General features: G+C 39.6%; 2 protein-coding genes across 2 annotated transcripts in view; both read left to right on the forward strand.

Moving 5' to 3' along the window:
* Positions 1-617: 617 nt before the first annotated feature.
* Positions 618-9,608, forward strand: LOC113524407 (gamma-interferon-inducible lysosomal thiol reductase). Its single transcript, XM_026910628.3, has 7 exons — positions 618-807; positions 5,380-5,559; positions 6,184-6,258; positions 6,473-6,562; positions 8,291-8,443; positions 8,544-8,612; positions 9,387-9,608. The coding sequence occupies exons 1-7, from the start codon at positions 721-723 to the stop codon at positions 9,444-9,446; spliced, it is 714 nt and encodes a 237-aa protein (XP_026766429.3). The 5' UTR covers positions 618-720; the 3' UTR covers positions 9,447-9,608.
* A 1,032-nt stretch (positions 9,609-10,640) lies between these two features.
* LOC113524414 (ras-related protein Rab-3A) overlaps positions 10,641-12,465 on the forward strand; it is a 7,649-nt gene continuing 5,824 nt past the window's right edge. The window contains exon 1 of the mRNA XM_026910635.3: positions 10,641-10,682. The gene's annotated coding sequence lies outside the window, so the exon portion shown is untranslated. The remainder of the gene's footprint in view (positions 10,683-12,465) is intronic.

Raw genomic sequence — 12,465 nt, forward strand, 5'->3', positions numbered from 1 at the left:
TGTGTGTGTGTGTGTGAGGCTTGCAGCTTTTTAATGCTACTACAATTCAATCTGAGTGTGTGTGTGTGTGTGTGTGTGTGTGTGTGAGACTTGCAGCTTTTTAATGCTACTACAATTCAATCTGAGTGTGTGTGTGTGTGTGTGTGTGTGTGACTTACAGCATTTTAATTTTAATGCTACTACAATTCAATCTGAGTGTGTGTGTGTGTGTGACTTGCAGCTTTTTAATGTTACTTCATTTCATTGTGTGTGTGTGTGTGTGTGTGTGTCCTGTGGGAGTGTGTTAAACCGTGTGTGTGTGTGTGTGTGTGTGTGACTTGCAGCTTTTTAATGTTACTTCATTTCATTGTGTGTGTGTGTGTGTGTGTGTGTCCTGTGGGAGTGTGTTAAACCGTGTGTGTGTGTGTGTGTGTCCTGTTGGAGTGTGTTAAACCGTGTGTGTGTGTGTGTTGTGTGTGTTAAAGTAGTGCACTTTGTGCTCCTCTCTGCTTCTATAGCCGCCATAGTTCTGCCGGTGTTTAATGACGCTGCTCCGCGTGACTCTCAGCCAATCAGATTAAAGCACGAGCGTCTCCGGAGCCAATCGCGTCGCAGCATGAGGAAGTGTGTATAAAATAAAAGCTGTAGTTTGAGTCCCTCACCGCACACTCTGCTTCCTTTTCTTCTTCTTCTTCCTCCTCCTCCTCCTCCTCTTCTTCCTCAGACAGACCCGCTGCAGAGATGCGTGTCCTGAAGTCCGCGCTCGCGCTCGCCTGCCTCGCGGTGCTGGTGTACGGGTGCGCGAGCTCACCGGCCGACAGATGCGGGGTAAGTGCACGCACACGCACACGCGCGCGCGCACAAACATAAACACATAAAAACACACACACACACACACACACAGGAATCACGGTAGACTGTATTTATAGTTCTAGTTAATGACTTACTTCAAATCTAATCATTATTATTATTATTATTATTATTATTATTATTATTATAACGCACTTGAATAAAGCAGCTGTTGCTTTAGTAACGACTCACAGCATGAGTGAAAGTAAAAGTAGTCATCAAGATAATGACTCAAGTAAGAGTAGAGTCTGGAGAAAAACTACTTGAGGAATTTCTATACAAAGATTTTTTTATGCACACACACCAACTAATTATTATTGCAATGATCCAATCAAATCTAATCATTCAGGCAGCAGCTCATGTAGGTATGGCTTCAGAGCTTCAGATAATGATCTCGTGAAACATCAGAACAGGGGAAAAAGTGTGATCTCACTGACTTTAACCAGATGTTCTGGGTGGAGTATTTTAGAAACAGCTGATCTTTTGGGAATTTCCACACGCAAAGGTCTCAGAGGTTATACAGAACAGTGTGGAAATAAATAGAAAAAAAAACCCAAAACACCTACTGAGGGTCAGTTCTGCAAGAGGAAACACCTTGTTTAAGTACTAAAAAGTCAGAGTCAAGTCTCGAGTCTTTAACTTAGACTCCAAGTCAAGTCTCGAGTCTTTAACTTAGACTCCAAGTCAAGTCTCGAGTCTTTAACTTAGACTCCAAGTCAAGTCTCGAGTCTTTAACTTAGACTCCAAGTCAATTCTCGAGTCTTTAACTTAGACTCCAAGTCAAGTCTCGGGTCTTTAACTTAGACTCCAAGTCAAGTCTCGAGTCTTTAACTTAGACTCCAAATCAAGTCCCGAATCTTTAAATTAGACTCCAAGTCAAGTCTCGAGTCTTTAACTTAGACTCCAAGTCAAGTCTCGAGTCTTTAACTTAGACTCCAGGTCAGGTCTCGGGTCTTTAACTTAGACTCCAAGTCAAGTCTCGGGTCTTTAACTTAGACTCCAAGTCAAGTCTCGGGTCTTTAACTTAGACTCCAAGTCAAGTCTCGGGTCTTTAACTTAGACTCCAAGTCAAGTCTCGGGTCTTTAACTTAGACTCCTAGTCAAGTCTCGGGTCTTTAACTTAGACTCCAAGTCAAGTCTCGGGTCTTTAACTTAGACTCTAAGTCAAGTCTCGAGTCTTTAACTTAGACTCCAAGTCAAGTCTCGAGTCTTTAACTTAGACTCCAAGTCAAGTCTCGAGTCTTTAACTTAGACTCCAAGTCAAGTCTCGAGTCTTTAACTTAGACTCCAAGTCAAGTCTCGAGTCTTTAACTTAGACTCCAAATCAAGTCTCGAGTCTTTAACTTAGACTCCAGGTCAGGTCTCGAGTCTTTAACTTAGACTCCAGGTCAGGTCTCGGGTCTTTAACTTAGACTCCAAGTCAAGTCTCGGGTCTTTAACTTAGACTCCAAGTCAAGTCTCGAGTCTTTAACTTAGACTCCAAGTCAAGTCTCGAGTCTTTAACTTAGACTCCAAGTCAAGTCTCGAGTCTTTAACTTAGACTCCAAGTCAAGTCTCGAGTCTTTAACTTAGACTCCAAATCAAGTCTAGAGTCTTTAAATTAGACTCCAAGTCAAGTCCCGAATCTTTAAATTAGACTCCAAGTCAAGTCTCGAGTCTTTAACTTAGACTTTAACTGATTTGATAATTGCATGAATGAGTAAGTGTACAGGTGTTCCTAATAAAGTGCTCAGTGACTGTGTGTGTAGAAATTGTGAACTGGTTTCTAAAATGCTAGCTTTACTAAAATGAACGGTTGATGTAAATGTTTAGTTTTAGTGTTACCAAACATAGCAGGTAGGTCAAATGCCTTTGATAATTATGCCATGAATATTTCATGGTAATTGCTAATATTTGCTGATGTGAACAGAAGTATGTCTCGTTAACAGCAGTAACATCGCTCTGACGATAGTGTAAACTAAACGAACCTGTCTGGAGGTGTTTTCAGGTGGCTTACGAAGTTCAGTGTAACCAATCCAGTGTGTTTAATTTTCTTCCCACATTCTTTACATGTTGCAATACCTCAGTCACCTGCTTCCTGGCTTCCTGCCAAAGCCATGATGCGCTGCTCTGTTTACATTGGTGCCAGCAATGGCATGTTGAGATGCGTCACTAGGGATAAATAAACGAAATAAAGCAATTACACATGCGCAAATAAAAATTCCTTTTCTGTAACTTTCACACACACTGTGTCCAGGAAAACATGGAAAGACTTATTGTGACTCAGATTCGAGTTGCAAACTCGAGCGCCTATCTCTGGTCTTTACCACAGTTGTGAGAAGGAAAGCATCTCAGGACTCACAGTTTTACTCAGCTTTAGAATGTTGGTGAGTCAGTTGCATTAATTTTAACAGTAATAAAATCAATCGTGTTTAAAACTTCTTGGAAGTGCAGGATTTGACAGCCACTTGGTGGCATCGCAGGCAGAAAAAGCCATCAGTCACAAAACAACCCAGAACACTGGGATTTCTCCTGAATCTCCTGATGACCATTCCCGGGCCTGAACACTTTATAAAGAAACTGTTAGCTTTAGCTAGCTAGTTAAATTAGCCAAATGCTGTTTGGGTAGCTCTCTAGCAAAGATGCCACTTACACACACTCCTGAGTGTTACCTATAGGCTGTAGCAGTGCTGAGATATACACTATACAGCCAAAAGGTTCTGGACACCTGACCAGGTATAGCATTACAGTTTCCCTTCACTGGAACTAAGAGACTCAAACCTGTTCCAGCATGACAATGCCCCTGTGCACAAAGCGAGCTCCATGAAGACATGGTGTGTGAAGGTTGGAGTGGAAGAACTCGAGTGTCCTGCACAGAGCCCTGACCTCAACCCCACTGAACACCTTTGGGATGAACTGGAACACCGACTGAACCCCAGATCTCCTTGACATCCCAACATCAGCGCCTGACCTCACTAATGCTCTTGTAGCTGAATGAACACAAATCCCCACAGCCACGCTCCAACATCTAGTGGAAAGACTTCGCAGAAGAGTGGAGCTCATTATAACAGCAAAGGGGAAATAAATCTGGAATGAGAAGTTCAACAAGCACATATGGGTGTGATGGTCAAGGGTGCACATACTTTTGACCTTATAGTGTATATTTAACACAATTGGCAATTGCCACTGAACATCTGCCACAAGTGACATCTGAAGTTTAGTACAGAGGTTTCACTGGCTAGCGCTAGTCTGAATCACTCAGCTAGCTAACGGCTTACACGTTGTACACATAGGTTGGATGATATCCTGTAAAATCCTGATATCGCCATCATTTGCAGATCATTATCACACTGTTTCCTTTAAAATAAATTGAGTCAGGGATGCTCATCTGTTTCCACTGAAACAGACATCGCGGTTAAACATTTTGCCTTATTGATGCAGACTGACATTCTGCTCAAAACGTGCAAGTCAGCGTGTTATTAACGATAAATGTGGTGTTAATAATGTAGAGTGTGTGTAGTGTGCGAGTTGAATCGAAGCTGCTGATAGGTCTTCTGCTCTAAAGTGCTTTATGATGTCATCAACCCATTTTCTACACAAGCCTGGATCAAGCAGAAGAGTAACTCTTTAATCTCAGGTCTGTCATTAGAGGATCTTAATCTCAGCTGGTTTAGCGGTTTGGAATTATTACAATTAGTAAATCTGCCATAGGTTATACTGGATATATTAAGTGACATATGGAGAATGGGATCCTCGTCTATCTGTCCATCAATCTGTATATCTATCTCTCTGCAAGTCTGTAGTGTTTGAGTGTAAACACCTGGATTAGCGAACAGAATAATACAGAAGACTCGAATAAATAGAAAAATAATAATGGAATAAAAATCACTGAGTCTGATTTTAACAGTGTATTATATAAGTTGTCTATAAAGAAAGTTCTTTATTAAGCAATGTTTTTATGCCACTTGGTGACTCAGAGGGACTCATCACTCACATTCGGGAAGTTAACACACACCCACACACACCAACACACTTCCTTCAATCTTACCCTTTATTTTCCCAGAACCTGAGTAATGTTGAATGTTGTCGCTTGTGGGCGTGGAATGTTTTTACTTTACATGTTACATGCTCATCTCCGTACTAGCTTGCTTCTCCGAATAAATTAGCAAAGTGATCTACACACACTCACCAGAGGGACCAACCATCTTTACTCCTTCCTTCCTAGCTTTATTTTTTCTTCCTAACATCTCTATGTACATTTAAGGACAGGAGAAGATGAACCCATAATGAGGTTATGTGTTTTTCTTGCATCAAACAGTAAATGGGAACTAACTGCAGGTAGGAAGTAATGTTGTGAGTGGGGAAGTGGGAACCATCAGACCACACGATGATCGTGCCATAGGATTGGTGTGAATGTAGGATAAACACTGAAGCATCAAATAATCATCAGTGAGGTGTCTTTGCTGAAGTAAAGTGTTGTAGTGTTTGGGATGGAGCCTTAAAATGGCCAGTATTGTAATAATCACATGTAATGTAATTGTGGTGTGTGTGTGTGTGTGTGTGTGTGTGTAGGTGCTGGGGCAGTGTGCGCAGGTGAACTCCAGCAGGAGCGCTGATCTTGTGAACGTGTCTCTGTATTATGAGTCTCTGTGTCCCGGCTGTCGGCAGTTTCTGGTGTTACAGCTCATGCCGACCTTCATCATGCTGAGAGACATCATGAATGTGGAGCTCGTCCCGTACGGCAACGCAGAGGTACACACACCATGTTCATTACTGTAATTAACCCTGAAGTTGATTAGTGTCCTATAACAGCATACCCCAAATGTTTTATTCCTCTTATACCTATAATGACACGTCATACTTTTTATCAGTTACACTAAATGTACATGAAACAAATTAGTTCCCGTTCTGCATTATTGCAGCTGTACACAGTCATTCCCTTTTTCTCTCTCTTGAAATTAACGTGATAAAAAAAGCGCAGTTTGTTACGCATGTTACCAAGAAACCGCAAAGAAGCATAAAACCCTCTGTCCTGAAGATGTTGAACTTAGTTACAGCTTTACCTCTGACTGTCACAAAGCATTGAAACTGGAGACTCCTTCCATAAATATCTCCTTACTTTAAGAAAACGTCTCCACATCCACGATTTATAAAATCCGTTTTTTATTATTAGTGCAGTGTTCTCCGTACACGTCCCTGTGAATGAGCTGTTACTATAGAAACAATAACTTATTAGAACGAGCGTGTTAATATTAACCCGCGCTCCTGTCAGAGGTTATAGAGTTATAGAAAATTAATCAACACCTTCTGACCAATCAGAATGCAGGATTTAAAAGTGCTGAATTCTCACTAACCCCCTGGTTCTGTGTGCTGCAGGAGAAGCAGGTCGGAGACAAGTACGAGTTCACCTGTCAGCACGGACCAACCGAGTGTCTGGGCAACATGATCGAGGTGAGACTATAGGAAATAATCAGGATGGTAGAAGGCGGGGTCAGTGATGTCATTACTGCACCTGGCTCAGGTGTGTTCAGCTGTATGAACAGTAATGTAGAGTGTGTGTGTTGTGGCGTGATGTTAGGAAGTGAGTGGTAGATCACATTAACAGCTGGTCCACAGTGTAAAGAAATGAATTACATTGATGAATGTTTTATTTGTGTGTGTTCAGACGTGTGTGCTGAAAAAACTGGGCGGTGTTGCGTATCCAGTGATTTACTGCATGGAAGCGGCTGCGGATGTGGTGAAGGCAGCGGAATCTGTAAGTGTTCATTATCACTGATTTTACACCTCTACTCTGACCTGGGACTGGCCTGGTATTTAATCTGAAATAAACTATCCTGACTGAGATTGGCCTCAATCTGACTCAGACTGACTTCCTGTAGCCCGGACTTGCATCTGCTGGACCCACACTAGCCTCACATTAGCCTGAAATGTAACCTGGAATAAACTAACCTGACTTCACCAGCCTCAGTCTGACCCAGATTAATTTACTGTCCTCAGTTGGACCCAGAGTAGCCTCAAAAAGTCCAGACTAGTCTCAGATTTAATCTGGAATAAACTAATCCAAATGGGGCTGGCCTCAATCTGACTCAGGCTCATTTAATGTAATCTGGGGCAAGCCTCGAGCTGACCCTGTCTGACCGGACGACCCTGAGAATGCGGATTGGACTCAAATTTAACCTGGAATAAATGAACCTGTCTCAGGCTGGCTTTCGATTCGAAGCAAACTATCCTCTGATTTATTCTGGAATAAACTAACTGTCCTCGACTAGCCTCATTCAGACCCCGACCATCTTTGAAATTAAACCTGATATACAGCTGTGGTCATAAGTTTACATACACCTTGCAAAATCTGCAAAATGTTAAGAAAGCAAATAAGAAGGATCATAAAATTCTTTTTTGTTTTTTATTAATGCTGCCCTGAATAAGCTATTTCACACAGCAGATGTTTTGTAAACGTTTGAACAGGATGATCGGTGTAAATTGTTATAATCTTGCTTAAAGATCTTATTTTTTTTTGTTTACTACTACCCTTCAGAAGCTTCATAAGATTTTTACATGTTTCCCAGAAGACAAAAATAATAAGTTTACACTCCCTGGCTCTTAATGTATCGTGCTTCCTTCTTGAGCATCAGTGAATGTTTGCAGCTTTTGTAATAGTCGTGTTCGAGTCCCTCAGCTGTCCTCAGTGTGAAAAGATGGAGCTCAGCATCATATAGCTGCTGATGGAAGGGTTTAAATGTGCAGAAGATGCTGGAAAAGCAGAGAAGGTGCAGGACCTGGAGGATTTTTCTGAAGAACAGTGTGCAGTTTAACTGCTCAGGACAAACAAGAGACTCATGAACAACTTTCACAAAACATAAAAACAGTCGCTGATCATCAGGTAACACACACAGGATTAAGAATCGAGTGTATGGAAACTTCTGAACTGGTTCATTTGTGTAGATTCAGTTATTATTGTGTCTCGTGGACTAGATGTAAACATCTGCTGTGTGAAATCGCTTATTCAGAGCAGAACTAAATAAAAACACAATGCTATTTTTATGATCCCTCTTATTTTTTAAATTATTTATGTTTTGCAGATTCCGCAAGGCGTATGTAAACTTATGACCACGACTGTAACATATCGCAAGCTGGATCCGGCCTCATTTTGACCCAGACTAACTTAATCTGACCTGGACTCGACACAATCTTTCCAATTTTTCTATCTAGCTATTTCTGTCTAAACATGAGCTGAACATTGACTGAGGCTTCTGTGACTCCGTATACATCTATCACACATCTATCACACATTCCCATCATCCTCTGCTAGTGACCTCACCGTCAGTAGTGTAGTGTAGCTTCCCCTTTTAGTCTGCAGAGTTCATCTTTCTATTTAACGACAAGCGAGTTAAAACTACATTAAACTATGGTTTAGCTAAAGGTTAGCTATCGTAGCGGTCAGTTCCTCATTGCAGTGTATTGATGGTGTATTGTTTGTCCTCAGTGTCTTGCCCTGTTCAGCCCAGATACGCGCTTCGGTGACATCATGGCGTGTGCGAACGGTGACGAGGGAAATCAGTTGATGCACGAGAACGCCAAGAAAACCGGAGCTTTACAGCCACCGCATCAATACGTGCCGTGGATCACCATCAACGGAGTGAGAACAATCATTCACATCATCCAACACCGTTTATTCTCAAACCTTTCATCTATAATATTAACTTCCTGCGTCATGATTATTATCTGTGTGTTTACAGGAGCACACTGATGACCTGGAGGAGAAAGCAACGAGCTCGCTCTTCCTACTCGTCTGCAGTCTGTACAAGGTCAGTGAGCTCAGAGAGACAGACAGATGGAGAGAGTTGGACAGACAGATAGAGGGATGGCGGGACCAACAAAGTAAAAAGGATGAGAGTTACAGACAGATGGGGAGAGAGAGAGAGAGGGAGAGAGAAATGGGGACAGAGGCTTGGAGAGACGAGAATGAAATGAAAGCAGCACAGAGGGACAGGCAGATTGATGGAGAGACAGAGGGATGGTCGGCGGGAAATACAGACAGATGAAAGGAAAGTGGGAAGGACAGAGGGACAGAAGGAAAGACAGAAGGCAGAAGGAGAGACAGACAGATGGAGTGACTAAGAGACAGATAGAGGGGCAGACAGTTGGAGGGATAAACAAAAGGATGGACACAGCCGGTCAGATAGACAGAGGTAGACAGAAGGACACAAACAAATGGACAGAAAGACAGATGGAAGAATGAAGAGACCGACAGAGGGACAGACAGAGAGAGACAAATGGAGTGGCAGACAGGGACAGAGAGAGATAGAGTGATGGAGTGATAGACAGAGTGATGGAGGAACAAAGAGATGGAGAGAGAGAGACAGAGAGAGAGACAGAACGTTAAAGTTTAAGGTTAATTTGCTGCTGGATGATGAGTGTTACTTGCTGGGCTGTGGAGTTTATTAATGTGTGTCTCTGTGTGTGTCTGTGTGTGTGTGTTTGCATGCGTTTGTGTGTGTGTGTGTGTGTGTGTGTGTGTGTGTGTGTGTGCGTGCGTGCGTGTGTGTGTGTGTGTGTGTGTGTGTGTGTGTGTGTTACAGGGGAAGGCTCCTGCAGCGTGCGCTCTCGGACAGAAGGTGGTGAAGACAAATTACTGCTGAAGATGTTTAACTCTGACTGTAAACCTGAATCATTAAATCATTAAATGGTGAATGCACTGCAGTGGTGATTTTTATACACGCTGTTCAGGAATGCTGTACGAGTGTGAACACTAGAGCGTTCAGCCAGAATTACTTCAATAAAACAATTTTTTTAATCTGTAATGTCTCCATATTGTTATTATATAAAGTGGTTTAATCAGAGGCGGGAGTGTGGATGCAGAAAATCATCCTGCTGAGCTTTTAACTCTAGGAACATGCTGAATGTACAGAAAAAAACCCACATTTCCATGTAGGTACAGTTCTGCTTTTGAGATTTTACAGGAAGAGAAAGAGAGGGAGAGAGAGACAGAGAGAGAGAGAGAGAAAAAGAGAGAGAGAGACAGAGAGAGAAAGCAAGAGAGAGAGAGAAAGCTAGAGAGAGAGAGAGAGAAAGTGAGAGAGAATGAGAGAGAGAGAAAGTGAGAGAGTGAGAGAGAGAGAAAGAAAGAGAGAAAGTGTGTGAGAGAGAGAGAGAGAGAGGTTAAATGAAGCCACAGGAATCCTCTAATTAAAAAAAAACTTCTGCAAACATCTTCTGGAAAATACTTTTGTATAAATAATAAATTATATTTTTCTATGCATTTTATTTTTATTATTCCTGAAATGCATTATTATTATTATTATTATTATTATTATTATTATTATTATATAACAAACTCGGTGAATAAAGAAATGGAATTGAATGAAAGAAACAATAATGAATAAATAAATTGAAGCTGAAATTTGCTTTTCTTTCTTTTAAACTTTCTTTAAGAGGAAGGGACACGGGTGAGAGGAGGAACAACAGGATTGTGAAATAAAGAGATATTTAATAATTTAATGTGTTATGATTAGGTCTACTAGAACACTAATATTAGAATAATGGTTTAATGGTTTAAATTAAAATAATGTCGTTTAATGCACAAAAATGCACAATTTCTATTTAAACCCTGTAGTTTTATAGGCTATAACCTGATATTTGTATTTATGGAGCTTCACTGTGTGTAAATTAAGTACACAAATATGAAATAAACAATCAGAGATATTCTGAAATGTTTATAAATCAAAACTTGATTAGAAATGACAGTCGGTTAATTCATTTAATTGTGAGTGAAATTGAGCGCGAGTGCGCATGCGCAGAGCTGTGAGGGATTAATAGCGCGCTAATAACTCTGAGCTCTTCACACGGAGGCCAGGAGAAACACTGCTAATGAAAAAGTAAGAGAAAATACCCTTATTTATGGAGTAAACTCTTCTTCTTATCCTTCTGGTGAATCTTTAATTCATCTGTCAGCTGATTGGAGTAAAAGCTGTGCTGTTATTATTAATCTTTTTATTATTTTTATTATTATTATTATTATTCTCACAGCTGATGGATTTAATGTCGTTTGTTATAGAGGTGTTATTTATGAATGAAGTGAATGCAGGGTAAAGTTATTGTTTAATGTGTGTGTGTGTGTGTGTGTGTGTGTGTGTGTGTGTGTGCTTCTGGAATAATCTAAATCTGACTGAGCTGATTAAGGAGAGGGATAAAGTGCTTTAAAGTGAGGACATGGAGGACATCTAGTGACCAACAATATTTATACTAACCACAGTTTTCCTGCTGCAGGGAATAAATGTGACTTTTAATCATTTATACATGAAGCCAGAGCAGTGAAATAGTTTATTTTTACTTTGCTTAAGAAATGTATCTGTAATTAATCTGTATTTAATTGAGACACTCTCCTCAGAACTAAAGGTACTAAACTTCTGGACTCCTTGTCCTACCATCAAGGGGACATGTTTTGTGATTTGTAGTGTGCATATCGTACGTAGAAAAGCTCATGAGGTGTTTATTTACCTAGCTTTTAGAGTATTATCTACCTGGAGTGAACATTATGACAAAAAATCACACAAATCATACTTGAAGACATTTTTACGATACGCAATATACTGTATATCATGATGTGTAGGTTTGTTAACCAGCTGCCAGAGAAACTGCTGTGTTTTTAAAAGATTATGAAAAACTTTTCGAAGAAAAAAAATACTAAGCTTAAAAAACAATAAATAAATAAATAAATTCCAGTAATACATTTAAACTTCTTCTAATCAGAGTTTGTAATTGCTATTTAAGAAAATTAGAAAGAGATATCACAAAGATATAATATTTGCAAAAAGTGTACTGTGAAACAATTTATCATTTCTTAATATCTTAATATATTCAAATATCTTTTGTTGATTACTGAGACTGTATATTATCTGTATATAATCCAAATTTATCCATAAAATATAAATAATAAATAACAATAAATATACAACTGTTTTAAAATAACAGTTGCTTCTAATAATGTAGAAAAAATGATCCACTGTAACATTACATTATAATTAACATTATAAATTTTTAAATAAAATAAACATGATAGCTTGACTGAAAAGGATGCTATTAAACTAATAAAAATAATTTATTTTTTAATTTATTAAGGATGGTTATGAAATCCATATTCCAAAATTTCCTGCATTTTGGAGGATCCTGACTTTTTTTTTTAAAGAAAATTAAATAAAAGTAAATGTGTACAGATATTTCTAGGCTGTTTTTAGTTTAGTTTTTTTTTTAACTATTTTTATTTTACACTGATTATTTTTTAATTGTTTAAAACTCAAAAACTATTTTAGGTAACAAGCCACATTACCAAAAAAATCTGTTAGTGTATCTACACACCTACACATCTACACCAAGTTTTACAACCTGGAACTGAAATGGACTTAATCAGGATTATTTGTCATGAATCTGCAAAATCAATCAATATACATTCACTGTCCACTTTATTAGGAACACCTGCACTTTTATGCAGTTATGCGTCTAATCAGCCAATCATGTGGCAGCAGCACAATGGCAGATGCAGGTCAAGAGCTTCAGTTAATGTTCACATCAAACATCAGAATGAAGAAAACGTGTGATCTCTGTGACTTTAACTGTGGCATGGATGTTGGTACCAGATGGGCTGGTTTGAGTTTTTCAGAA

Source organism: Pangasianodon hypophthalmus, chromosome 14 (assembly GCF_027358585.1).
Source record: "Pangasianodon hypophthalmus isolate fPanHyp1 chromosome 14, fPanHyp1.pri, whole genome shotgun sequence".
Taxonomy (NCBI): Eukaryota; Metazoa; Chordata; class Actinopteri; order Siluriformes; family Pangasiidae; genus Pangasianodon; species Pangasianodon hypophthalmus.